At 36.7% G+C, this 27672-nt stretch overlaps 4 protein-coding genes and 1 pseudogene across 4 annotated transcripts; 4 read left to right on the forward strand and 1 right to left on the reverse strand.

Annotated features, from left to right (window-relative positions):
* The first annotated feature begins 862 nt into the window (after positions 1–862).
* Positions 863–7412, forward strand: LOC126627920 (MLO-like protein 1). Its single transcript, XM_050297485.1, has 13 exons — positions 863–1025; positions 2731–3214; positions 4139–4255; positions 4371–4431; positions 4697–4788; positions 5121–5195; positions 5300–5388; positions 5538–5587; positions 5730–5770; positions 6008–6217; positions 6317–6384; positions 6501–6561; positions 7029–7412. The coding sequence occupies exons 2-13, from the start codon at positions 2789–2791 to the stop codon at positions 7206–7208; spliced, it is 1470 nt and encodes a 489-aa protein (XP_050153442.1). The 5' UTR covers positions 863–1025; positions 2731–2788; the 3' UTR covers positions 7209–7412.
* Positions 7413–10057: 2645 nt separating this feature from the next.
* On the forward strand, positions 10058–27656 carry LOC126630060 (UTP--glucose-1-phosphate uridylyltransferase-like; annotated as a pseudogene).
* LOC126629931 (50S ribosomal protein L3, chloroplastic-like) lies at positions 20067–21111 on the forward strand. The gene has a single exon (XM_050300086.1). The coding sequence runs from the start codon at positions 20169–20171 to the stop codon at positions 20982–20984; it is 816 nt and encodes a 271-aa protein (XP_050156043.1). The 5' UTR covers positions 20067–20168; the 3' UTR covers positions 20985–21111.
* On the forward strand, positions 22037–24194 carry LOC126629930 (uncharacterized). The gene is made up of 2 exons (XM_050300085.1): positions 22037–23040; positions 23309–24194. Exons 1-2 carry the CDS (start codon positions 22771–22773, stop codon positions 24038–24040), a joined length of 1002 nt encoding a protein of 333 aa, XP_050156042.1. The 5' UTR covers positions 22037–22770; the 3' UTR covers positions 24041–24194.
* On the reverse strand, positions 24307–25879 carry LOC126629929 (uncharacterized). Its single transcript, XM_050300084.1, has 2 exons — positions 25567–25879; positions 24307–25401 (listed from the first exon to the last, which is right to left on the reverse strand). The coding sequence occupies exons 1-2, from the start codon at positions 25811–25813 to the stop codon at positions 24407–24409; spliced, it is 1242 nt and encodes a 413-aa protein (XP_050156041.1). The 5' UTR covers positions 25814–25879; the 3' UTR covers positions 24307–24406.
* Positions 27657–27672: the final 16 nt, after the last annotated feature.

Genomic DNA, 27672 nt, shown 5'->3' on the forward strand with positions numbered 1-27672 from the left:
GGTGTGTCGGGGTCGCGGATGAAGGGGCAGCTTATTTTTCGTTTTTGCTTTCATTGACATATTTATCCCCATTCTTTGACTTATTTATCCCCATTCGTAAGGTTTTTTGTTGTAATTCAGAGTTTTTAGAGGGTTATACTTGTCTTTTCAGCCTAGCTTAATTTTCTTTTCCAAATTAGCTGAAATTATCTTATATTAATGGGAAATTAAAGAAACAATTGCATGAGTTAGATTAGTCTACTCTTTTTTTTGTTGTTGAGTCTGGATCATCGGATCCTCTTTGTGAGGATCCTGAGAATCCATGAATTGTACCCGTTCATCGTTCATCGTGCAGTTAGAAATCATTTTAAAAAAATTTATTTAAAAATAAGCATAAATAGTAATTGACAAAAATTGATCGCACGATGTACGATGAACGTACATGGTTCACGAATCCCCAAGATCGTCACCAAAAGGATCCGGAGAGCATCCTGTTGGGTTGGAAATAATCCTCTTCCCCTTGAAACGTTTGTAAACTTGTCAACTTGACGACTTAAGCTTTTGCATGCGAGAAAAATGGTGAACAAACGAAACTTATGAGTTGGTATACAAATGTCATGCAAATTAAGTACTTGGCATATACATGTCTATCCTCTTTTTTCTTCTTTGGACTATCATATACGTACATAAATGTACATATACAAATCGATATATATATATATATATATATATATATATATTTTTTTTTTTTTTTTTTTTTCTTGTCGAAAGATAAGTACAAGATAAATTTTCTAAAAATAAAAAGAACCATATACTACAATATGAGAGAAAAAGAGGGAATGTTTATTGGTTTCTGGAGTATAAATAGAAGGAAAGCGTTCATACCGGATCAAAATTATGTAAAGTAGGCTTGTTTCTAAAGTCGTAGGCGGCCATCGTTAAATTCAGATAGAAGACGTCTGCGACTTTAAAACAACAACGATCAGGCCGTGTCTCGCTTGTGAGCAACTTTGGTGCCTCTCTTGGTTTCACGAGGCAGAAACCAGGTTTATCTAATCCCTTCCGTTGTTAAGAACATTTTTCCATTTAATCATTTTATGTTTTATGCATGTCCTATGTGTTTTATAGCTCAAATGGCTAAAATTATGATGCATGTGACGAAATTGAGTAAAATGATTAATAAAATCTAAAGATTCAATTGCTTTGCGTGCGTATATATTGTGTCTACGTATGAACATGTTGGATATAATACCAAATGTTCAAGCTTTTGGTATTATGGAGAATGAGGAAATAGGGTTTAAGATCATGGATTGGAATCCATCCAAGTGCAGTTAGTGGTTAAGGAAATATTATGTAACACCAAATTAACAGTTTTTTTTTTGGTCAAAATATATGTGCTCGTTAGGAACTATTTTTAAAATGGTTGAAAACACTTTTTATGAAAATGTTTTCGGAATCAGTCTTTAGTAAAAAATGCAAGTGAATCATGGAAAAGTACTTGAAATGTTTTCTATAATAAGCACTTTAAGTGCTTTTAGAATCTAGAAACATATTTTCTAAACGTTTTCAGTCATTTTAAAAATATTTCCAAACGAGTCTTCATTTGTGCAAATAAGAGTTCCTTTTTCTTTGACCAGAAAAAAAAGAGAGAGAGAGAGAGAGAGTTCTTTCTCCTATACTTTAATTCATATCGAGGCTAAGAAAATATTAGATGACGCCAAATTAACAGTTTTATGTGCCAAAAATATACGTCATTTGTGCAAATAAATGTTCCTGAAAAACTCTTTTTTCTATACTTTAATTCAGATCGAGACTGGTGGTGTATTTGTTTTCTTTTCAACAACACGTACGTGTGATGACATGACAGTTTAGGTAGCTTAGGAATTTTATAACTAAGCAAGCTTTAGAACTTAATCAGATAATGTTATGCCATGAAAAGCATTCACTTAGAGAGTTGATATATTTTTGCTTTCCTATTTCAGTTAAACAATACATGAAATCATGACTTTCCTCCACTCGTTTTCAGTTTTAATTAAACAATACACCAACATAAGCACTGCCTAGCTAGTGCCTACATCCAAATACAATTTTGACTTATGTTCAAGACAACATGGGTATACATAACCCTTGTCTTGAATTTTTTTTATTTAGTGGTTGGCTTAAGTAAGCAATAATGTTACGCACGCACCGTGTTAGTCAATCATTTATTCGATTTTAAACTTAGGCGGACCTCATTTAATGAACAAACCAGAGGAAAAATGGTTGGTCTTCATGCCTTTCGCTACCAAAGTCGTAATTAGGACCCAATTTTTTTGGGAATAAGGATATATTAACACTAAAGGGTGAGGGAAATAAATTAATTTTGATCTTGGCATTACGAAGTTTAAAGTTAAGATTTCTCACTTACACGTAAAGAGATTTACTGTCGTTTAATTAAGGCCATTAGAGTTAACAAGGTGAGTAGAGTGATACATGTAAATTACTGGCATTTAATCCGATTAAATCCATGAGATTCGATATTGTATTCAATAAAAGCTTTTTTCCTTTCTTTGATCACAAATCAGATCCCGTTTGAATGCAACGCGGTTAGTTCAATTTGAGCACTGTAATTTTACTAATTTGTGCGTACATTTTGGAGGGTGACAAGGACAAATCACATTTTTGGTGCAATATTACAGTGCCGATTTATTGTCTTAAAAATGTTTGTCTTTACATGTTAACTCACAGCAAGCACTGATTGTAAAAACGCAGGAGAGGATACTCTCAGAAAAACCAGAAAAAGAAGAAGAAGAAGAAGAGAAGAAGAGAAATGGCTGGTGGTGGAGAAGGTCCAACGCTAGAGTTCACGCCAACATGGGTGGTGGCGGTGGTGTGCACGGTCATCGTGGCTATATCTCTCGCGGTAGAGCGGGCCCTACACTCCGGCGGCAAGTACTTGAAAAAGAAGAAGCAGAAGCCGCTGTACGAGGCGTTGCTCAAGGTGAAGGAGGAGCTGATGCTGCTGGGGTTTATCTCTCTCCTCCTCACTGTCTTTCAGAACAGGATCACCAAAATCTGCGTGAACCCTAAGATTATGGACAAGTGGCTGCCATGCAAACTCCACCATGACGGTCATCTGGACGGCAAAGAAACAGCCCATTACTCCGCCACCTCCGTGTTTGGCGGCATTTTTGGACCTACCAGGAGGCTGCTGGCTGCCGGGGCTAAGGCTCAACAGGGTTACTGTGGCAAAAAGGTATCTTCAACATAACCCAACTCCCTATTTATTTATTCTTTTTTTTTTTAATTTGTGCTCCTATATATGATGATCCTCTCAATGTTTTAGTGTCGAATGAATGGCTATACCGGGTATCAATCAGGTTACATACGCTACCAAGTGTTGTTATTCATCAACATTTGAGCAAATATCAACACGATATTGATTAGAATATTGGTATCTGGTGTCAAAGGAAGTGTGTTCTTATTTCAAACTTTCGCCGCAGTGCTTGGGATATTTTTCTACGTCTGCTTTAATTTTTGAAATTTTCTTTGTAACTTGTCTGATTTATTTTTGTGTTTTGATATTTCTCAAAGGGAATTGTTATTAGCACTCCAAAAATCTTATTCTACACTCCTCATAAGTGTATTTTTTTCTTCTAATTATAGAAAGTTTGGAATACCAAATGAGATTTTTGGAGTGCCAATAACAATTCTCTTCTCAAATGGAGAATAATTAATGAACTTGTAGTCTGGTTCAATAGCGTACCAAATTGGAACCCTTTGATTGAGTTCGAAGGGGTTTTGGGTGCAAAATCGAAGCCTCTTCAATTTAGATGAAAGTGGTTCGATAGTTAGCACCCAAAACTCATTTGTGAATTGGGATTAAACGAACCATTTCCTATTTATCATGATTTAATGAACTGAGAAGTTGAGAACAAATTAACGGATAAATGGTCTACTTTTCTTGAAGCCATGATGCTGGCTATGCTAATTTTCCAGGGAGATAAGACCATATATAGATAGATAGATAGACAGACATACCAAAAAGAGATACAGCTAAAATGCAAATTGATAGACATAATTTTCGAAATTCATTTTCCGGAATAGGTACTTTCATTGTATATGCACAGATGCATAAAAATTATGTGCTCTGACTATTTTCATTTTGTTTCTCCCACAGAATAAGGTACCATTGCTATCAGTTGAGGCATTCCATCACCTGCACATCTTTATCTTTGTCCTAGCCATTGTCCATGTGACTTTCTGTGCTCTCACTATTGTCTTCGGAGGTTTAAAGGTGAGCTTAAGAACACCAATTATTTTGATAAACCTTTTACTTGACGTTTATTGTTGGTGTTTTAAACGCAGTATGTTCATAGCATCCTTGGTTTTTTTTTATTACCATGATTCAGATACGTCAATGGAAACAATGGGAGGAGGAAAATGCAAAAGAGATTAGTGAAGTAGATGAAGGTATGAATTCTTGCTGTGTTTTCTTTTGATATTTGTTATTGAATATGAGATTCATGTGATGTCCCAATTGCATGTTTATGCGTTCAACAACACAACTAGCAGGGGTTTAATTCCATTAGAGAACGCACTGAGAGTTTTCAGATGAGCTGTCGACTGACTTACTGAACTACATTCTCATTTGGATAGGCTTCACACCATTGATCTTGTTGTTGCTTGTTGCTTGTTGCTTGTATATTTCCCCAATTCGAGATTTGTGTTGGTGCAGCTCAAACAAAGATCACCCATGTTCAGGAGCATGACTTTGTCAAGGATCACTTTTGGGGTATCGGTAAAAATTATCGTGTGAAGGGATGGCTGGTAAGATACTTTTCCATTTATAATGCAATCTATCCACATATATAATTTTAAGTTTTTAACGAAGGCTAGAACTCACAGATGATAAAATAATAGTTGAGTTTAGTGCATTTCCGTTACTTTTACGAAAAGGAAAGAATTGATGCTTATTATTGTTTTTCAAAGAGGCCATGAACGATTTTGGTGAGTCTTGCACGATCTTGGGATAGGAACTGTTAAGGAATCCAAGAAGTTAGACCTCAGATTCACTTGAAATCAGTACAATTTTATTGTTTTTCCAAGTGGAAATACTATTGCTAACGCCGTTTTTGGTTTGTTATTCTGCACACGTCCAGCATTCTTTCCTCAACCAGTTTTATGGATCAGTGTGCAGATCAGACTACTTGACTTTGCGACTCGGTTTCATCTCGGTAAGGTACCTTTACAAAGGGTTGATGAGTTCTCAGTGTGTTTATTGCCTTACTTGGCTCCTAACCTGAGTTATATTTTTGGTGTTCTTTATTTCTCACTGCAGACCCATTGCAGGGGAAACCCCAAGTTTGATTTCTACACGTACATGGTACGCACCCTTGAAGATGATTTTAAAAGAGTCGTTGGTATCAGGCAAGTTTTATCTGATATAATTTTGCCATAGGGAAGTTCTTTGTGAATTCATTGGGTAATTTTTGAGACGTTTAATGTCTCTGACCAAGCTGCCCTGTAAAATGGTTTTGATTCGTTTTGATTCACCATATGGTTTTCGTTGGCTGCAGTTGGTATCTTTGGATATTTGTGGTCATCTTCATGCTTATGAATGTCGATGGTATGATTCTTGTTTCAAACGAAACCACCTCCCCTTGACATTTTCATGCAGTTTTTACACTTGTGGCATAGATTGCATTGCCCGCCTTCAAGAAGAACACTGTCGCCATAAATAGTGACATTCTTTTCTTTTTCGCGTGCAGGATGGCATGCATACTTCTGGATTGCATTTATTCCTTTCTTTGTAAGTGGTCTTCGCATAACCTTGCTGGGGTTTTGTCACTCATTTCTCATGTGCATTATTTTCATTTCATCTGCTGTGCTTGCAATTTCAAGCATTTAATCTAATTCCTTCCATTACATTTCAGTCACTGCGTCGTTTGAGTTGTGCATAATACAGAACACTAATTGTTCTCTGTCATCATTGTTCTGATTTCAGTTCCTTGCAATGTAATCAATCGTTTTTATCCTCTTTCTCCAGCTTCTACTTGCTGTTGGAACTAAGCTGCAGCACGTAATCACCCAGTTAGCTCATGAAGTTGCTGAGAAGCATATCGCCGTAGAAGGAGAACTAATAGTTCAACCATCAGACAAGCACTTTTGGTTTGGCAAGCCCAAATTTGTTCTCTTCTTGATTCATCTCATCCTCTTCCAAAATGCTTTCGAAATGGCATTCTTTTTCTGGATATGGGTAAATGCAGATTCTTCAATCCACTTCATACCATGCGATTACAATTAAATTGTTAAGTGAGACTGACTTGATCTTTGATCTGCTTATATTCTTTTGCAGGTTCAATATGGTTTTACATCTTGCATAATGGGAAAAGTAAGATACATTGTCCCCAGGCTTGTTATTGGGTAAAACTCCAAGGACCTTTCCCTTTTTCATTCTTCGTTCGAAAATCACTCGAAGAACATTCAATTTAACATTTCTTGCTGCTAATCCCTCTCCTTTTAATTTTCTGTTTCATTAGGGTGTTCATTCAGGTGCTCTGTAGTTACAGTACTCTACCACTTTATGCCATTGTCACGCAGGTGAGTCGAGTTTAAAACTGCAACTTACCTTCCCTTTTCTAGTGAGTGGGGGTTTGGCAAATTTAGTAAAAATTTGATGCTGATGGACAAAAAACTCCCCTTACTCAATGCTTACACGGAAGCCCCTTCGAGGAAGACTCGAAGGCAGTTTGAGTACGATTAGAAGAGTCGATACTTGAAGGGACTTCAAGTTAAAAAGGAGTGTTATTTGTCCACAATCATCAAATTTGGCAAATTTTCAGCTTAAGAGAAAGAGTCATTAATAGATAACAAAATAGTGAGTTTAGTCAAGTTTTGATGCTATTTTCCATAGTCATCAACTTTGGCTAACGTAAAGCTTTCTAAAAATGGCTAGTTTTCGTTATAATGACTAAATTTTGTCTAATTTTTTCGGGGTGGTTGTCAAAGTTGCACATTCTTTAAAGTTCTCCATTCTTTTCTGTTTCTGTTTCTGCAATGCAATGTAGATGGGAACCAAATTCAAGAAAGCAATATTCGACGAGGGTATACGCTCGGGACTTATTGGTTGGGCTCAGAAGGCAAAGAAAAGGAAGGCGAGCAGCGTCGACGGATCTGGATCTACCTCTGGTTCCTCCGTGGGAGTTCAGCTAGGCAAAGTTAACCAAAAGACAACGACCAAGGGCTGAACATCTCTTCTTCACATGATATATATCTTTTTGTAGAGTCAAATATAGCCGTAGCTCTCACCACCCTCAAGATTATTATTCTGCATAGGGGGGCCTGAAGAACTCAAATGTCAAATCATATAATTTACTACGAATTTTTATGAAATATTTCCGATTCGGAATGTAGAAATTATATTCAGGAATCAAGGTATTATGAATTATGTATCCAGTTTTTCCAAATTTTCCATACATAATTCCTTTTGGACCTGATATAGTCGGTGTATGTGCATTTATTTCTAGCACACTGATGGTGTTTTTGTTAAGAGTGGTTGTTGTCTACACTAAAAATAAGAGTAATTCTACGGAGACTACATTTATAGGCTACATTTGCATATTAAATTATGTGTCATTAAAAAAAATAAACACATTAATCAATGCTTAAGTAATAATCTAATCTCCCTAGCATTGATTTTGACCGATGATTTACAAGGAAATAAAATTTGGACTTTTAATTTACTCTAATGAACAATGTAGGCCTATATTGTTTTTGACTAGTCAAAGATACCAAAATCTCAGCCTTCCCTCTCGACTGTTGTGCAACGCATGTTGGTGTTTCTGGAGGGAAGGTGATCACGGGTTTAGGCAAAATACCACTTAAAACCAAGACCTTAGAACTTTAAGAACCTTCCTTTAAACTCTAAGATCAATTAGAATTTGCTCTATTACCAACTCTTTTGCGTAGTATCGATTTACCAGCCTTAAGACAATTAGTCTCTTTGATTGTAACTCTTTACAAGGAAGCATCTTTAACCAAATCTGATGGTCTAATATCCAATCCGATAAAAGTTCTATCGATTGTTCTTAGCTCAAATCTGAGAGTGGCAGCCCATATGAGATGGCTGCTCATCTAGGAGGAGTGCCATTTGGAAAAGTAATGATTGATGGAGAGGCATCTGTGAACGTTTTGCCTCTGAAAGTGTTAAGAAAATTGAGCCTATTACATGCTGATTTAATCTCTATAGAGTTAACAACATCAAATTTTTCTGGGGGCATCACCAAAACCTATGGTGTTACTTGGGATCAAAGAAACTTATGGTGGCTTTCTTTATTGTTGAAAACACATCCACTTGTAATGCATTGTTGGGCATAGATTGGTTGTTGGATCCAATGAAGATGCGTGTTCCATGCTAAGAGGATTTTAGGAATTAGTACATGCCGACTTATGTCCAGTTTTCCCCTTTGCCAACATTTCAAGGGCAAATTTCTACAATCCAGATGTGCAGTGACGGAGTCAGAATTTTATCCTAATGGAGGCATAACAATAATATTATCAATCAAGGTACCCAATAAAATTGTGGTTGGGCTGCTCAATGGTAGTATTTTCAAGGGTGGTTAGTTTTTCACTTCTTATAATTTTGTGGTGCAATTTATAAATATTTGAACTTTTGAGTGATAGGTTAAACTTGAAATTCTTTAATGACTCCACATCTTGTATAGGTCCTATTTTCATTTTAAGTATGTTGTAGGAGTTAGATTCAAGTTTAGGGGAAGCCTTGAAAGGAAGAAACTGCTTAGATAAATTGGGAAACCTGTTCATAAAGCTGCACGTTGTGCCGTAATTGACTGGCTGCTGATGGTTTTAACAACAACATATTGGTGATGAACATAATTATAGCATTTTGGCGATGAACATAATTATCTAACCCAAACTAACTTCGGGTAAGATGAGTTGTCATTTGTCAATGACTCAAAATCCAAATATGTTCATAATCTAAAAATACTATACACTCTTTTGTGTGACAATAAATTTGGATAGCATCAACCTTGCTAATTGGAGCTGCAACATGGATTTGGGCTATTGTTATTTTGAGAACCCCCCTGAGTCCTGATTGGGTTGGTTTGCTGTGTTATGGAGGATCTGTTAGGCCCGTTTTATTGCTGAGAGAAATTGATTATTGTTTTCTGGGGGTGTTTTTATACCCATGTTCACCGAATGAATAATATTCTATATAATTTCTAGAAGTGAACTTTTAAATCCAGATTTGTTCCTAATCCAAAATGCTCTATGTTTTGCTGAAGTAAACTTGTTTTTGTTAACTTGGCTTTGTTTTTGTTGTTTTTGTTAACTATTGATGGATAGATTTTATTTGGGGAAGGATCCATGGCACCACATTTCATTTCAGACACAAGTTTTGAGCCTTCAATTTCGTCATCATCAGTATATGGATTAGTTTGTGAACAGTCTATGATTGAACCCAGTCAATTGTATAAGTAACTCATATGGTCAATGTCAACAACAATCAGACACACTTCCATTACAATTTAGAATGGTAGCCAAAATCTGGGAGAAGGAGACCAACAGAAACCAATAGCTTAGGCTTTCTGCGTGAAGAGGAGGAGGAGGGTTAACTTTGATCTCTTCGATTTTCAAGGAACGAGTGAAAAATAAAATTAATTAAAATATTTCAGATTTATTATTTCAAAGTTTATTTATTTAAAAAATATCAATTAAACTTGGCATGTCAAATTCAATCCCATCCGTTCGTAATGGGCTAATCCAATGGCATAACAGTTTTGTCTAAACTTGTGTCTAAAATGTGGTGTCATGGATCCCTCCCCATTTTATGTTTTTTCTCAATACGTTAAAAAATAGGTAATTAATATTTCTTCCAATAATATAATGCAGCTTGCGGAAATAGCTCAGAATTTTGTGAAACATGTAAGTTGTGACTTATTCCTTTTCCTTTTGGTCTCCTCTTTTGGTTATGTTTTGTTTTATATCCCACTTTCTCGGTTTGAAATTCTATTTTGTGCTGATTATACTTGTTGTTTTTTAATGATTAACTTGATTTTAATATCATTTCTATTAAATGACTCTTTTGTGTTATGTGCTTGTTGCTGCATCCAAGTCAATGGACAAATTCAAACTTGTTGATACTGGCAGCTTGTAAGTTGAAATAGTAAGTCTTTTACAATGCTTCTGCAACTGAATAATATGTTTAATTTCACATTTATGCAATTTTGTACAGGTGTGTCAATTTCAAAGCCGTTAAAAGGCTTTTGGATACAGATGCACTAAAGATAGAAGATATCCCTGTTTCGAAAGTACCATACCCCATAATCTGTAGAACTTCCCTATATTAACTAGTAATTACTAAAAATACTGTTCCCTTTTAACAGGGAACGGATGGTGATGAAATTCCTTTGCAAGAAACAGCAGCTGGTTCAGCAATACGGGTATTTTTCGTCCGATGATCAATATTTGTCATTTCTTTCAATAGTTATTGTTTCAATGTTTTTATGTAATGTAACTTTTATGTCTGTACCAGTTCTTTGTGTTGAATTATGGTCAAATGACATAACAACTTTCGGCTAAATAAAATAAACAAAATGAGGTAGACAACATCATTATGTTTATTGAAAAGATACAAGGGTCATGATGATGTTTGTAGAAAAAAGGGTAAAGGCTAGCAAGTAGCCTTATTATTGGTTTTGTATTTAGCTACTTTATGGATGTTGAAGCTTAGCATCCGAATGTGAGAGAGAAGAAGGAGAGCACCATTTGTTTTAGTAGCCCATCTTTGAGAGAGCAAGGGCAGCCACATAGTAGCAGAAAATAGAAAGCACAGATTGGTTTTTTCAGTAGCTCCATTTTGGAGAGAAGAAGAAAGTGTGCCCTCTCATTGTTCAGTTCTCACTCCATCAAAGTTTTATTGTTGTAATAGCTTTGAGCTTTGTATAGAGAAGAAATTAATCACTATATTTCTTTCTCTATTTGTTTCTTTGGTGTGAGAGAGCTATTGGTTATATTGGGATTTTGGGTTGTGAGTTTGTTAACACTTTGTAAACTCTCATTTGGTTGAGAGTGGATTATTGGATGAGCTCCTACTGCTCTGAGGATGTACTCCAGTTAAACTGACTGTTAAGGAATCTCGTTAAAATCTTGGTGTCTTTAATATTTTGTTCTTGCATTTCATTTTGGCTAAATTGGATTGTTCATCCCTGTGGTCATAGGACACTTGCATGATGACCCCCGTGGTGAAAAAACTAGGAATTAAACCCCTGTGGTCTAGAATGTTAGCAAATTTAGTCCAAAAGTAAGATTTCTGTTAAAGGACTGTTAAAAGTTGGGGTAAAACTGTATTTTCAGTTCCAATTGACATTGAATTAGGGCTTTTTTTTATTTAAAAAATTAAGCATTATTTTTTTTGTTAATTGTTATAAAAAAATTATTTATTTTAAATGTCAATTGGAACTGAAAATACAGTTTTACCCATACTTTTAACAATCATTTAACAGAAATCTTACTTTTGGACTAAATTTGCTAATATTCTTGACCACAGGGGTTTAATTCCTAGTTTTTTCACCACGGGGGTCATCATGCAAGTTTCCTATGACCACGGGGATGAATAATCCAATTTGGCCTTTCATTTTATATATTTTTTGTAGGTTAGCTTGAGTTGGTTCCAACGGGTTTAGTGTTGTCCTAGCACAATAATTGGTATCAGAGCACTAGTTGCTCTTGAGTACTGTCTAGTTGCCAAAGATGTCAGATGGGCAAGATGAGAATCCTTTTGGAAGCAGCTCCGGGTTTGCAAGAACTACGGTGCAAAATGCAAAATTCAAAGTGGAAAAGTTTGATGGCACAAACAACTTCAGGATGTGGCAATGTGAGGTCAAATATGTGTTGGCTCAACAAGATCTACTTGCCGCTTTGGGAGAGAAGCCGGAAGCTATGTCGAAGCCGGAATGGGAGAAATTAAATTTGTGGGCTTGCTCTTCAATTTGGTTGTGCCTTGCAAAAACTCAGAAGTCTTTTGTGATGCGGGAGACAGTAGCAAGTATGTTATGGCAAAAATTGGAAGACAAGTATATGACGAAGAGTGCAGAGAACCGGCTACACTTGAAGAAAAAGTTGTACCGCTTCCAATACAAAGAAGGTACAAAAATGATTAGACACATTGATGCTTTTAATAAGTTGATTGCCGACTTGTTAAATTTAGATGAGGATATTAAGGATGAAGATAAGACCTTAATATTGTTGAATTCCTTGTCAGACTCTTATGAGCATTTTGTTACCACTATTATGCATGATAAAGAAACTGTGAAATTTGAAAATGTGTCAAATGCCTTTATGAATTATGAAATGAGGCATAGAGATAAAAATCATGAAAGTACCTCTGAAGTTTTATTTGTTAGAAGTAGATCATCGGAGAAGAGATCATCTTCTAGTAAGAAAAAATCACACTCTCAACCTAGAGGAAACTCTAAGGGTAAAAAAACCTTGGAAATGGATGAATGTGCCTTTTGTCATAATAAGGGTCATTGGAAGAAAGATTGTCCTAGGTTGAAGACCAAAGGAAAAGAAAGTTCTGAAGCCAATGTTGTTGAGGTTGAAACAGATTTTTTTTATTTTGCTTTAACCACTTCTTCATCATTTGATTGTGCTACTAAATGGGTGTTGGATACGAGTTGTACTCATCATATGACTCCTCACAAGGATTGGTTTTCAAGCTTGAAAGAGTTTGATGGTAGTGTTGTGTTCATGGGAGATGACAATCCTTGTATAAAAAAATGGATTGGTACAGTTCGTTTGAAGTTGCATGATGGCATGGTTAAAGAGTTGACAGGTGTTCGGTATGTACCGAATTTGAAGAAAAATCTTATTTCTTTGGGCACTTTAGAATCCAAGGGCTTCATGTTTCATTCAGATAGGCAGACATTGAAAGTTACTTATAATGCACTTATTGTGATGAAAGCTTCTCAATGTGGTCATTTGTATCTATTGCAAGGAAGCACCGTGACAAGTGAAGCATCTGTAGTCTCAGAAAATATGGGCACATCTGATTCAGATACTACTAGACTGTGGCATAGAGATTAGGCCATGCCGGTGAGAAAGCTCTACAAGGGCTTGTGAAAAAAATATCTTCTAAAAGGTGCCACGACTTGTAAGCTTGATTTTTGCGAGAATTGTGTCTTGGGAAAGCAAACTAGAGTGAAGTTTGGTACTGCAGTACAACAGACGAAAAGCATTCTTGATTATGTGCATTCAGATGTTTGGGGTCCTACAAAGACTCCCTCTTTAAGTGATAGACATTGGTTCGTGACCTTTGTTGATGATTATTCAAGAAGGTCTTGGGTCTACACTATGAAGCACAAAAGTGAGGTATTTAGCATTTTCTTGGGTTGGAAGAAAATGGTTTAGAACCAGACTGGGAGAAAGATTAAGATTTTGAAATCGGATAATGGTGGTGAATACACATCTGACCCTTTCTTTAAAGTTTGCAAAGAGGAAAGGATTGTGAGGCATTTTAGTGTTCGGGGAACTCCACAACAAAATGGAGTTGCCGAAAGATTGAATCGAACCTTGTTTGAGAAGGTTAGATGTATGTTGTCCCAGTCGGGTTTGAGCAAGTCATTTTGGGCAGAGGCAGTTACTTATGCATGTCACATCATCAACCGGTTACCCTCAACTGCTGTTCAGAGCAAGACACCAATGGAGGTATGGACTGGAAAGCCTTCTTCTGATTATGACTATATCCGTATTTTTGGTTCACCTGCTTATTTTCATGTGACTGAAAATAAACTTGATCCTAGAGCCAAAAAGGCTATCTTTCTTGGTTTAGTTGCGGTGTTAAAGGTTACAGGTTATGGTGTCTAGAGTTGAAGAAACTTGTAATCAGCAGAGATGTGACATTTGATGAAGAAAGTATGTACAAAGACTCTGAGAAGAATGTGAAAGATGTCCAACAGGTGGAGCTTGAGAAAGTTGCCTCTGGTACTTCAAATCCTATTTCCGCTAATGTTGAAGCCACTACAAATGAAGAAGTTGGAAACCATGAGGATGTTGAAGAAGTTGAGCTTGAAGATTCTATTCAAGTTGAAGAGCCAGTTTCACCTCAAGAGTGTATTGCCAAGAATAGAGGAAAAAGACAAATTACCAAGCCAGCTCAGCATAGTGACTATGTTGCTTTTGCTCTTCTTATTATCACTGATGATATTCCATCCAATTTCGAGGAAGCCATTGAGAGTGAGGAGAAGAAAAGGTGGTGCAATTCCATGGGTGATGAGATGAATTCTCTCTTAAAGAACAAGACTTGGGAGTTAGCTAAATTACCTAAGGGTAAGAAAGCTATCGATTACAAATGAGTGTATGCCAAGAAGGAATATGCTAATGAGAAAAGCAATGTGAGATTCAAAGCAAGATTAGTTGCTAAAGGGTATGCACAAAAGGAGGGCATTAACTACAATGAAATCTTTTCTCCAGTTATGAAGCACTCTCAATTCGCATTATGTTAGCTCTTGTTGCACAATATGATCTTAAGCTTGTGCAACTTGATATGAAGACGGTTTTCCTAGATGGTGATTTAAATGAAGAGATCTATATGTGTCAACCGGATAGGTATACAATGAAAGGGAAGGATAATTTGTTTTGCAAATTGAAGGAATCACTTTATGGCTTGAAGCAATCTCCAAGGCAATGGGATTTGAGGTTTGATAAATTTATGAGAGGCCAAAATTATTCTAAAAGTCAATATGATCATTATGTGTACTTCAAGAAGTTGTAAGATGGGTCTTTCATTTATTTGTTGATATATGTTGATTGCCTCAAAGAATGTCGAAGAGATTGAGAAATTGAAGAAGTAAATGAAGAATGAGTTTGAGATGAAGGATCTTGGTGGAGAGAAGAAGATCCTTGGCATGGAGATTACTAGAGATAGAGAGAAGAGTTTGGTCAGTTTGAATCAAAGACAATACCTTGAGAAGTTAATTCGGAAGTTTGGAGTTCATGATTCAACCAAACTGGTTAGTACCCCTTTGACTCCTCATTTTAAATTGAATTATCTACAATGTCCTAAAACTGATAAAGAGAAGCTGCAAATGAAAAATATACCATATGCAAATTTGGTTTATAGTTTGATGTATGCAATGGTATGCTCTAGACCGGATATTGCTCATGCAGTTGGCATGGTGAGTCGATATATGCATAATCCAGGTAAAAACCATTGGCAAGCAACTAAGTGGATATTGAGGTATCTCCATGGTACTCGAGATGTTGGTTTATGCTTTGAGTGAGATGACTCTGGTATTGGTCATTTTGCAATTGGTTATGTTGATTCAGATTATGCAGGTGATCTAGATGGAAGGAAATCTACTACAGGCTATGTGTTTACTATGGCTAAAGGGCCAGTTTGTTGGAAGTCCATTTTGCAGTCGTCTGTTGCCTTGTTTACTACAAAGGCTAAATATATGGCAGTTGCTGAAGCTATAAAGAATGCCATTTGGATACATGGGCTGATTAGAGATTTGGGGATTGATCAGAAGCAGGTGGAGGTACATTGTGATAGTCAGAGTGCCATTTATTTAGCTAAGTATCAGGTTCATCATGCGAGGACCAAGCACATAGAAGTGAGTTATCACTTTGTGCGTGAAGTCGTTGGTGAATGAGAGATTTCTCCAGAAGATTCCAACTAAAGACAACCCTGCTGATATGTTGACTAAGGTTGTTGGTGTAGCCAAGTTTGTTCATTGCTTGAACTTGACTCACATTTTGCCTATATAAAGAATGCGTTGAGCAGTAGGAGTTTTGGATTTTGGCTCAGCTTGAGTTATTCTCTTACTACTTTTGGGAGTGGTTTGTGTTGATTGTTGATTATGTTGGTTTGGCTCGTCATGGCGCTTTCGGAATTTGGCAAAGGTGAAGATTGTTGAATTATGGCCAAATGACAAAACAACTTTCGGCTAAATAAAATAAACAAAGGGAGGTAGACAACATCATTATGTTTGTTGAAAAGATAAAAAGGGTCATGATGATGTTTGTAGAAAAAAGGGTAAAGGCTAGCAAGTAGCCTTATTATAGGTTTTGTATTTAGCTACTTTATGGATGATGAAGCTTAGCATCCGAATGTGAGAGAGAAGAAGGAGAGCACCATTTGTTTTAGTAGCCCATCTTTGAGAGAGCAAGGGCAACCACATAGTAGCAGAAAATAAAAAGCACAGATTGGTTTTTTCAGTAGCTCCATTTTGGAGAGAAGAAGAAAGTATGCCCTCTCATTGTTTAGTTCTCACCCCATCAAAGTTTTATTGTTGTAATAGCTTTGAGCTTTGTATAGAGAAGAAATTAATCACTATATTTATTTCTCTATTTGTTTCTTTGGTGTGTGAGAGCTATTGGTTGTATTGGGGTTTTGGGTTGTAAGATTGTCAACACTTTGTAAACTCTCATTTGGTTGATAGTGGATTATTGGGTGAGCTCCTACTGCTCCGAGGACGTCCTCCAGTTAAACTGACTGTTGAGAAACCTCATTAAAATCTTGGTGTCTTTAATATTTTGTTCTTGCATTTCATTTGATATATTTCATGTGGGTTAGCTTGAGTTGGTTCCAACGGGTTTGGTGCTGTCCTAGCACAACACTTTGATCGTGCTATTGGTATCAATGTCCCCCATTCTCGATTTCTCAATCAATAAAACATCAGACCTACTTCTTTTAAAGGTGATGTTAACACTTCTCTAACCCATACGTTCAATATTAACAAGTGAAATATTGCTCTCTATAGAGCTTTAAATTTTTAGTTTTTGTTACATCTCATTTATGTATTTCTACAGTCAGATATCTACATCTGCGATGAAGGAGTTCTAGTTCGGAATATAGCTAGAACTAATCCCAGAGATCCTTTTATTGAATTAGGACCAGAATTTGAAATGGTGAAGATCTGTTTCATCACGGCAATTTCCATTCCTTTATCTGTTGCTATTTATCTTTAATAGCTTTATTTATTTTATCTCCTTCAGGTCAGTGACCTCCTAAGTCGATTTAAGTCCATACCCGATAGTATTGACCTGGATAGCTTGAAGGTGACTGGTGATGTGTGGTTTGGAGCTGGTATAACTCTCAAGGTATTGTTAATGTTCTCCCGGAATTTGTTTCAAGTTTGTATGAACTTTGTGCCCAAGCATATTCTGAATTGTAACCTTTTAGCTTTATGGAGTTTATTTTATTTACTTTGTGATATCGGTGGTAAAAGACCTCAGAATCTTGCTGGAAAACAAATTGCTAGTTCTGGCAGTATGTATTGGACTCATGTACCATGCATTGGACTCATATTCATTCAAGTTCATACATTCATTTATCCATTCGTATAAAATGAATTTTCTTGAAGAGCATATTGCCATCAATCTTTCCACTGTTTCTCGCTGTTTATGTGTCGATTAAACACCAACAATATCTCATTTCTTTTCTTATGGTTGATTTACTTCTCAAGGGGAAAGTAACTATTGTTGCAAAACCCGGGGTGAAATTGGAAATTCCTGACGGACTGGTAATACTAATAGAGAATAAGGTAAGTCACTTTTATTTATAGAAAACTTCATTTTAATCCCTAAAAAAGATGAGTTTTAGATTATAACCATATGTAAGATTAAAATCCAATTTTAGTCCCTAGCACGTTTAATCATATCATTTATTAGTTGTATTTTGATGTTTTATTTTATCTTTTTATTTTTATTTTAATGTATTAATTACATTTAAATTTAATTTTTATTTCATTCATCATAATATATTTTAATGTCTACATTTAGGCAACTAAATTTTTTATAATATATATTCCGATAACAATTTTGTATGTTCTTCATTTAGGTACATTAATACATTTGAATATTTTGGTATATCTATCGGTACAAACATGTAGTTACATTGATTCAATATAATGCATTTTGATCAATATAATGCGTTTCGTTACATACACTTTGATACACACATTTGAGTATTGACTTTTAGGTACATTAATTCAATTATTATTTCGGTAAATACATTTAGGTACATACATTTTGGTATTGATATTTAGGTACATACATTTTCAGTATTAACATTTAGGTTCGTACATTTTGGTACATACATTTCGGTATTAACATTTAGGTACATTAATTCAATATAATACATTTCAGTACATACATTTAGGTTCATTATAATATATTTCGGTACAATCATGTAGGTACAAATATTTTGGTACAAAAAAGTCAATTTTATATATTTTGGCACAATCATTTCTGTACACTTATGTATCTATATATTTTTGTATCACAAATTTTTTTTAATATTTTCTCATTTACGTTCATTTCTAATTAAAAAAATTAAATATGTGCATATTAATAAAATTAAAATTTAATATGGAGAGATTAAATAAAAATACACATTAAATAAGAAAAATTGAATGTAAATTTTGATAAAAGTACACTCAAGGGATTAAATTGAATATTTAATCTAGCATCAGATTTTTTTTAAATTTTAATCTTTTGTAAGGACTAATGTTTTTTTATTTATTTATTCTTTGTTTATCGGTCCTCTATGATTTTCCACTTTTATGTGCTAAAGTATTCTGTTACACTGCCCAGGACATCCCCTTCAGACACTTGACAAGGAGATGCGTTGCTCAGAAAATGTTAGTGAAAATGTGAGTTAACCTTCCAGTTATAGGAGAGTTTTTCAGTATGATAATCATACCGCTATTTGTTCCTGACCATATGGTATGACATGGGTGACACAGTTTTCCCATTTGCCTTTCTCACTGTGTAGAATCCGCCAACATTTTGCGTAGTGACCCAAATTAACAAAAGAATCTTTTCTGTATATCCCCTATCTGATTAGACCCAATGAATGCATCAAGAAAATAGTTGGGCATAATTGGATTATTTGGTAATAGGGTAGTTGGAAGATAACTCATGTGGTAAAAATATTAGGATTTAAGCTCTTTTGGTGAAGTCTGTTAAGATTTAAGCTCAAAATTGAAATGTTTTGTCAACTCTCCTTTTAATTTTTAGAATATAAAAGCTCATATGCAAGATTAAAAAGATAAAGTTAGCCTCATGTAGCACAATGTGTTAATAATTAACGGAGAGTTTCATTTTAGCCTAATATGTGTGATTTATGTGTTAATAATTAACAAAGAGTTGACGAAATTTTCAACTTTGGGCCTAAATCCTAACAGATTTTACCACAAGGACTTAAATCCTAGTTTTTCGCCTATATCTTTCATTACAATTGGATGTTTAAAGGGTTTGAATTTGTTTAATTTTTAGTAATGGCTATTCATTTCGAATTAAATTATAAACGGTTTGGATAGTTGGCAAAAGTTATAGAGTGAGCTACGCAAGTATTGACTTTCAGGAAACGATTCACGGTCATCGTGACATCCAGGTCAAGTTGTAATGTTATAGTGAGTTTTTCTCTACGTAACATTGTATTGAGCTCACCGCATGGCACTGAATCGTTTTATGTTAATTTCCCCTACATATTAACAAAAATATGATTCGAGGTAAAAATAAAAGCAAGGTCTAAAATATCGATATTATCCCGATATTTCTATCGAAATTTCCGTGTTTTTGAACTACCAATATCATCGATATTTTAAACCCTGATAGGAACTCTATGTGGTACTAAGTCACTCATGTATCTTACCATGCAATCTATAAAGTGTAAAATATTTTATTAATTCATTATATATAAATGATTATGGTGTGTTTAAACTTCTTTCATTAATTACTACATATTTTCTACACTCACAATGTTTGCCAGCACGCTATATAATCAACTTAAATCAGTTAAATTCATCATGCAATGCATTTCCTTCTAATTTTTTGTGATAAACTAATAGATAATTGACTAAATAAATATCCTGCAAAGTTAATAAAAATTTTCAAGTTTTTCTTACCGTGGTTTTTATTCAATTTTTATTAATATTGATAATATTTCAATATTTCCATCCAAATTTCTATGTTTTTTAATTATCGATATTTTCAATATTATTGATATTTTATATCTCGAGTAAAAGTGATTTAAACCCATCCCCTTCTACTCAATTTTTATTTTTCAGCCCAACTGTAGTTTGGGTGGTCCCACATATCAGTACAGTATAGTAGATAAGAAACAAGGCCACCCGCCTTGCAGTCCTCTTCCTCTCTCTCAACCCAGAAACCAGACAGCCATGTCAATCCTTTCCATTTCTGTACCTTCTTCTTCTTCCGCTCTCCTCCCCAATGTCTCCTTCTCCTCCAAATCCTCCCCATTCCTCACCCCGCCACTCCAAATCGCCGTCGCAAAATCCCACAAAAAGCGACCGACGGGAGTCACCATGAGCATGGAGGCCGGCATCGGAGTCATGGCCACGAAGCTCGGCATGATGAGCTTCTTCGAGCCCACCGGAAAAGTCGTCCCGGTTACCGTCGTGGGTTTCAAGGAGGGCAACATCGTCACCCAGGTAAAAACCCAGGCCACCGACGGCTACGACGCCGTCCAAATCGGCTACCGGCGGGTCCGTGACCGGAAGCTGACGAAGCCCGAAATGGGTCACCTCCAGAAAGCCGGCTCGATCCCCCTCCGCCACCTCCAGGAGTTCCGGCTGCAAGACGTCGAAGGATTCGAGCCGAACCAGAAGCTCTCCTTCGACGAGCTTTTCAAAGAGGGCGACATCGTCGACGTCTCCGGAACCACAATCGGAAAGGGGTTTCAGGGAGGAATCAAGCGGCACAATTTCAAGCGGGGGCTGATGACCCACGGGTCCAAGAGCCACAGAGCTCTGGGTTCAATCGGTGCCGGAACGACGCCGGGAAGGGTGTACAAGGGGAAGAAGATGCCCGGGAGAATGGGAGGGACCAAGACCAAGATCAGGAAGCTGAAGATTGTGAAGATCGATAAGGAGCTCAATGTTGTGATGATCAAAGGTGCCCTGCCCGGTAAGCCCGGAAACCTTCTCCGCATTGCTCCTGCTAAAATTGTGGGCAAGAACATTCCCAAGAACTAGTTTAGTTCTTTTTTTTTTCGTTTAAGTTGTTTTGATTCTGTGAATTTTTGTATCGACATTGACTCCCATGCATGTTAAGTAGCGTTTTGTGAATTTATGGAAGCACTTCACTTGATAGAAGCAAGAATCGCTGGTTTATGTTCACTGGAATTAGTGGGGCAACTCGGGCAGGTTGGGAGGGTTGGAAGGTTAACCTAATCATAACCCAATTTTTACAATCTGAAATCGAGTTTGGGTTGGGTTTTAATTGGGTTTATTCGGGTTTGGGTTTATTTAGGTTGGGTTTGGATTGCCCAACTTTTTCAAATTTTAATCCTGTTCATGCAAAGTTAGAATTAAAATACAAGAAATACCAAAGTTAATACCAAAAGGAAAAAAAAAAGGAACATTTCATTGTCCAAAGCTAGTACTCGACTCAAGTCTTGTCATTCGAAGTTCCTACAAAAAAACAAAGCTAGTACCCAACCGGACATAGATTAGAAGCCTCCTTTGAGCAAAAATCTAAGTGTGGCTACCAGAAAAACAATTGCTTTCTATAACTACATGCACTTTTCTATCATAATCCATCAAAAGTCACTAGTGAATTCTCTACGAAGGTGCAAAGGTCATTGACACGCATGTTGCATAGCTCAACCCAATCGAGTTGGGTTGGACAAATGATCAACTCAACTCAACTCAATCAATGAACGAGTTGAAATTGGGTTGGGTTTGGACGGATTATAACCATAAAAAAACCTGCTTGTTTAAATTTAAAGTTGGGTTGAACATGGACGGGTTCGGGTTGGTCCAACCCAAATTGCACGCCTAACTAGAATGTTAGATGGTCAAAATGTTATGCTAATTTTAGTTATAGCAAACTCAGAATGCTATATTACTCGAAAAAATAATATAACAAAACAACAATGTTATAACTATTTGAAAATCGATCAATGTCGTCCTTCAAATTTGGTGTTACCACATCAATTTTGATCATTTTCTTTAGACTCTGTTGACAAATCAATGAGATCTCAATCAGAACAAATCCCTAATTATTTGTTTACTTAGCTTTTTTAGAGCAATTCCACCGGGGACCAAATGTCCCAGCCTCCAGTCCAAAAACCAAGCCAGGCCTCTGTCAATCAAGTCCACCCCAACAAACTGACTGGTACCCAGCCCGAGCTGGGCAAGAGCCCAGCCCAAAAGAGACTGAGACAGAAACCGGGGAAAAAGCTGGCGCGTGCACTTCACGCAGCCGTTTGGCGAGTGCCCGACAAGCTTTCAGACGCCGGGGCCCGCGTGCAGGCGCTGTCAGTCCCCCCCCCCGAGTTGCGACGTGGCTACCTCTCTGCCGTTGGATTTCCAACGGCTAGTTTTCTAGACCGTTGGATTTCCAACGGTAAAAAAATTTTAAATTTTACTTTTAAACTAGACCGTCGGATCAAAGATCAACGGTCCACGTTTTTTTCACAAAAAGTAAATTAAAAAAAAAAAAAAAGGGCCCAACGGTCAGAAATATGACCGTTGGCCACGTGGCAACTCCCTAGCTCTTGGATTTGAATATTTTTCAAATCCAACGGTCCAGATTAATTAACTATATTAAAATTCATTAAAAATTATTAAAAAATACAGAAAAATTATTAAAAAATACAGAAAATTTTAAAAAAATTACAGAAAATTTTGAAAAATGTTAATTTTTTTTCCTATAAATACCTAACCCTCATCTTCTACCTTTACACCACATTCCAATATTTTCTACACTTTCTATACTATCTACATTTCAATATTTTCTACACTTTAAGAGAAAAAAATGTCTTCGTGGAAGCTCATTGAAGATGTTACGTTGTGTGAATGTTGGGTTCACACTACTCATGATCCGATTACGGGTAATGAGATGGATAAGCGAGAGATGTGGAGTAAAATTACGAAAGCGTTTTGTGATGTACATGGAGAAAACGCCAGAACTAGTCAAGGTCTTCAAGGTCGTTGGAAAAAACTCAACGCATCATTTACTTGTTGGAAAAACGCCATCTCTCATGCTTCCGGTAACCTCCGTAGTGGGACAAGTTTAGCGGATCAGGTGACAATATTTTTATTTATTTATATGCATTCCACTCACATTAATATTTTGATTTATTTAATTTCGTATGTAATTTTTATCTTATTTCTTATGTAATTTTTATTTAATTTCTATGTAATTTTTATTTAATTTCTTATGTCATTTTTATTTAATTTCTTATGTCATTTTTATGTAATTTATATGCATTCCACCCGTATTAATATTTTGAATTTATTTATTTGTGTTACACCCGCATTTTTTAACACTCTGTTATCCCACTTTTTTATAGACACTACAAGCTCAAGCATTCTACAATTCAAAGAACGGGAACAAATCATTCAATAGATTGGAATGTTGGCAAATTGTCAAAGATTGCCCTAAATACAAAATTGTGGCAACTGGTCCAGAAGTTGTCATGCACGGTATGGGTCTACATAGTTCTCCAGAACCAGACATGGCCGAACAAGAAGCCGACACATTTCATGACACGGAAGGGACGGCTGAACAAGTGCCCGAGACCCAACCGACTCGTCAGTCCCTAAGGCCTCTAGGTAAAAAGGCGTCAAAGAAAAAAGGTAGTTCTTCCAAAAATGACTACACTAAATATATGGAGGAACTTGCTCGCCAAGGTGAACTAAACTTGGCACGAGAAAAGGCTAGAGATGAGGAAAAAGTTGCTGCTATGGCAGCAATATTAGCAGCTACTGAGGCCCGTGATGCGGCGGCTGAAAGACAAAGAGAAGTAGTTAATCGAGAGAACGAGCTGGTTAGAGAAGCACTTCATCGAGAAAATGAATTGCTTCGAGAAGAAAGGATGGCTCAAGCAGATCGTGACACTATGAGCAAGTCTCTAGTAGGACTGTCTCCGAATTCTAAATATTTTTGGACATCGGAAAAAAGAGATGCCATGCGTAGGAGGCGTGCAAGAGATGCGGAAACAAGTCAAGGGGGTTCTAGCTACACAAATCATGGCAACCAAGATCCTAGCACCACATATCCTAACTCGAGAGACTTTATTTAATTTCTTATGTATTTTTATGTATTTTCTTTCTTTTTTCTAGTAGAACTTTATTTAATTTCTTATGTTTTTTCTTTTTTTAGGTTTGAACTTTATTTAATTTCTTATGCAATTTTAATGTAATTATTTATTTAATTTCTTTTGTACTTTATTTAAACACATGAAATAAGATTACATAAACTCACCAAATAAATTTAAAAACAAAACACATTATATAGAATTACATAAACTCACCGAATAAACTTAAAAACAAAACACACTACATAGAATTACTTAAACTCACCAAATAAACTTAAAAACAAAACACACTACATAGAATTACTTAAACTTAAAAAAAATACAATTTATTCTTCAACCACAAGCCTCATTCTAATTATCTTCGCCTCCATGCAATCCCCACTGGTGCTCAATCAAGTCATTCTGGCGGGTTACGTGCCAGTATGGCTCTTGCACATTAGTGTACCGCTGAACGATCAATTCATTGTAACGTCCATCACGTTCCAACGGCTCGTGTTGCACTGGATCTTCGGTCCCATCATGAGCACAATAAATACGTGTTCTTGAGTTGTTCATCGGATCTGGCTCATATTCATCGACGGCATCATAATCATACTCATCTTCAACAATCATGTTATGGAGAATAATACACGTCATCATGATGGATCGAAGAGCCTCGACATCAAACATTCTAGCTGCAGCCCTGACAATCGCCCAACGAGCTTGCAGGATACCAAAACAACGCTCGACATCCTTCCTACACCCTTCTTGACATTTTGCAAAGTGTTTTTCCTTTTCAGTCTGTGGATGTGGCACTGTTTTGACAAATGTTGACCACCTTGGGTAAATGCCATCTGCAAGGTAGTATGATCCCTCGTATTGGGTACCATTAACCCAATATGTGCATCTCGGCGAGTTTCCTTGCAGCAGTTCGTCGAACACTGGGGATTGGGCAAGGACATTTAGGTCATTTTGAGCTCCTGGAACACCAAAAAAAGCATGCCAAATCCATGTATCAAATGAAGCCACCGCTTCCAAAATGATGCTTTTGGCTCCTTTTCTGTCGCCATATGCTCCTTGCCACGCACTTGGACAGTTTTTCCAAGTCCAGTGCATGCAGTCGATGCTTCCAATCATGCCAGGGAAGCCTCGCATCTCACCCTTCCTCAGAAGCCTTCGCATGTCCCTTGACGTGGGTGTCCGGAGGTACTCTTTGGTGTAGAGGGCTTCAATTGCAGAGCAAAACCGCATCAGGGACTCCAGAACAGTTGTTTTTCCCATCCTCGCGATCTCATCCACTTGATCTGCAGATGCTCCATATGCAAGCATTCGCAAGGATGCCGTAATTTTTTGCTCGGGAATAAGACCTAGAACATGAAAAGCATCCTCTTTTTGCACAAAGTATGAATCATGGTTGCAAATATCACTCATGATTTTGTTGAACAAATGTCGTTGCATTCTAAAACGCCGTCTAAAAACATGATCAGGGAATATGCTATTGGGAATAAAATAATCTTCCAATAGATTTTTACCTCGTTTTTCCCTTTTTCTATCGAGGTTTGCAACACGTCTTGGTTTGGCTATCTGACCCACGGCTTCCATGACACGGCGGGAATGTGAGGCCTTCTGCCTTCTATGGTGATCATCCTCATCCTCCTCCATGAAGAAAGCCTCATCTCCACCTCCACCTTCCTCGAGATTGGCCAATTCTGCCTGTTGTGCCAACAACCTTTGTTGTTGCTCTTGCAACTGCTTATACACCCTTCTTGAAGAAGACATTGTAATAAGAACTCAAGATTTGAAAATGATGAACAAGGATTCTGAGCTAAAAAGAAGGATTGAGCTTGGTGTGAGGATGGATGTAGGGATGTAGGGTTTATATGGACAAAAAAAGAAAGGATGAGGTTCTGGACAATGCCACTTGGCACTACGTGATTGGTTGAAAATCTTATCGAAATCTTGGCTAAATTATTGTAAACCGGAAGTGACACGTGGCGTGTCAGGATTGGTCGAGAATATTATCGAAAATCTATCCACAAAATAGTACGTTCGGATAATGACACGTGGCATGACGTGATTGGTTGAAAATCTTATCGAAATCTTGGCTAAATTATTGTACCATGGAAGTGACACGTGGCGTGTTGGGATTGGTTGAAAATAATATCGGAAATCTATTCACAAAATAGTACGTTCAGATAATGACACGTGGCGTGACGAGATTGGTTAAAAATCCTATCCGAAATTAAAACTATTTTATTTTTTTATTCTTTATTTTAAATGGGTTAAAAATCTTATCCGAAATAAACTTAAAAAAAAAACACACCAAATAAATGCGCTGGGTGCCAGCGCATTTTTTTAGGGGTGGAGATGCCTTGGCCTATTACTGTTCACTCCAGTCTATTACTGTTCATTTGAGTGGATAAATGCGCTGGGTGCTGGCGCAAAGTCCACAGGGGTGGAATTGCTCTTATGTATTTGCCTAGTTAGGAAGTCAACTCCAATTTCTATGGAGTCGATTGTGCATATCAATTGTATATATTTCTCCTTCACGTATCAATGAAATACACAATTATTCCATTCAAGCATTCTCTTCCTGGCATCAGAGCCTAGGTTTAAAAAAAAAAAAAGATGAGACCGTGCGCTGTACGGAAAACCATAATTACCAGCCGCGCAGCCAATTGTGCAGTGCCGTCCGACCAGCGAGCGATGTCTTCGTTGCTAACCTGAGAACCTGAACTACCAGCCACTGACCCAGTTGTGCAGTGCGCCGATCGACCAACGAGCAACGCCGTTGTTGCTGATCCGAGTTCACCGAGCCGTTCCCTGCATCCACCACCACGAACCGAAATTCAACCCACTGCCCGGAATTTGTCCCAGATTTCGACATGTGTATCTAGTTTGCGTGCCCAGATTCGAATGAACCCAGACTCTGTGACCTACTTGTTGCTGTTTGAAGAACAGCAGAAAAAAGCTTGTTGTTGCGAAATAGGAAAAAAGGATTGTTGTGCTATTGCGAAAAAATGGGGAAAAGACTTGCTGTTTGAAGAAAAGAAAATGAGGATGGACGGGTGAAGAAGTAAAGAAAGAAGAAAAAAGAAAAAAGTAATAGAAAAAGGGGAAGAAGGAAGAAAACAAATAAAAAGGAAAAAAAAAAAAGAAATTTGTTGACTTGTTTTGTCTCTGTTTGTCTTATAGGACTTTTGTTTGGAAGTTTCGACCTTATCAATCACACATACACATTGCACCAGATTCATCCAGAGCAATGGTAGTCCAAACTCATGCATTGATTGCAAAAAACAAGGTAGCTTCTGAACATACATATAACGATGGTAATGCTTTAAAGGTTTCTACATTTGTTACGAATAATACATAGATAATTGATTCTGGTGCTACTGAACATATGACTTGTGATTCTAGACACGTACAAACCCTAAAACCATCCATCAAAACTGTCGTGAGTGTTGCCAATGGTAATGTTGTCCCCATTATTGGGGAAGGCATTGTCTCCCTTTCTGATACCCTTAATCTTGATTCTGTACTTGTTGTTCCTTCCCTTAACTATAATTTATTGTCAGTTGCTTAAATCACTGTTGCCCTACATTGCTTTGTGATTTTTTGGCCTTCTTTTTATGTTTTAA

This window comes from Malus sylvestris, chromosome 7, assembly GCF_916048215.2.
Source record: "Malus sylvestris chromosome 7, drMalSylv7.2, whole genome shotgun sequence".
Lineage (NCBI taxonomy): Eukaryota > Viridiplantae > Streptophyta > Magnoliopsida > Rosales > Rosaceae > Malus > Malus sylvestris.

Excerpts from the sequence above, each read along its gene's own strand:
- LOC126629929 (XM_050300084.1), bottom strand. The coding sequence starts at position 25,813 with ATGTCTTCTTCAAGAAGGGTGTATAAGCAGTTGCAAGAGCAACAACAA. Across the intron at positions 25,402-25,566 it reads TAGAAAAAGGGAAAAACGAG|GTCTTATTCCCGAGCAAAAA; the intron begins GTAAAAATCTAT and ends TTCATGTTCTAG.
- LOC126627920 (XM_050297485.1), top strand. The coding sequence starts at position 2,789 with ATGGCTGGTGGTGGAGAAGGTCCAACGCTAGAGTTCACGCCAACATGG. Across the intron at positions 5,771-6,007 it reads TTGCATTTATTCCTTTCTTT|CTTCTACTTGCTGTTGGAAC; the intron begins GTAAGTGGTCTT and ends CTCTTTCTCCAG. Across the intron at positions 6,218-6,316 it reads CATTCTTTTTCTGGATATGG|GTTCAATATGGTTTTACATC; the intron begins GTAAATGCAGAT and ends ATTCTTTTGCAG.
- LOC126629930 (XM_050300085.1), top strand. The coding sequence starts at position 22,771 with ATGTCTTCGTGGAAGCTCATTGAAGATGTTACGTTGTGTGAATGTTGG. Across the intron at positions 23,041-23,308 it reads GGACAAGTTTAGCGGATCAG|ACACTACAAGCTCAAGCATT; the intron begins GTGACAATATTT and ends ACTTTTTTATAG.
- LOC126629931 (XM_050300086.1), top strand. The coding sequence starts at position 20,169 with ATGTCAATCCTTTCCATTTCTGTACCTTCTTCTTCTTCCGCTCTCCTC.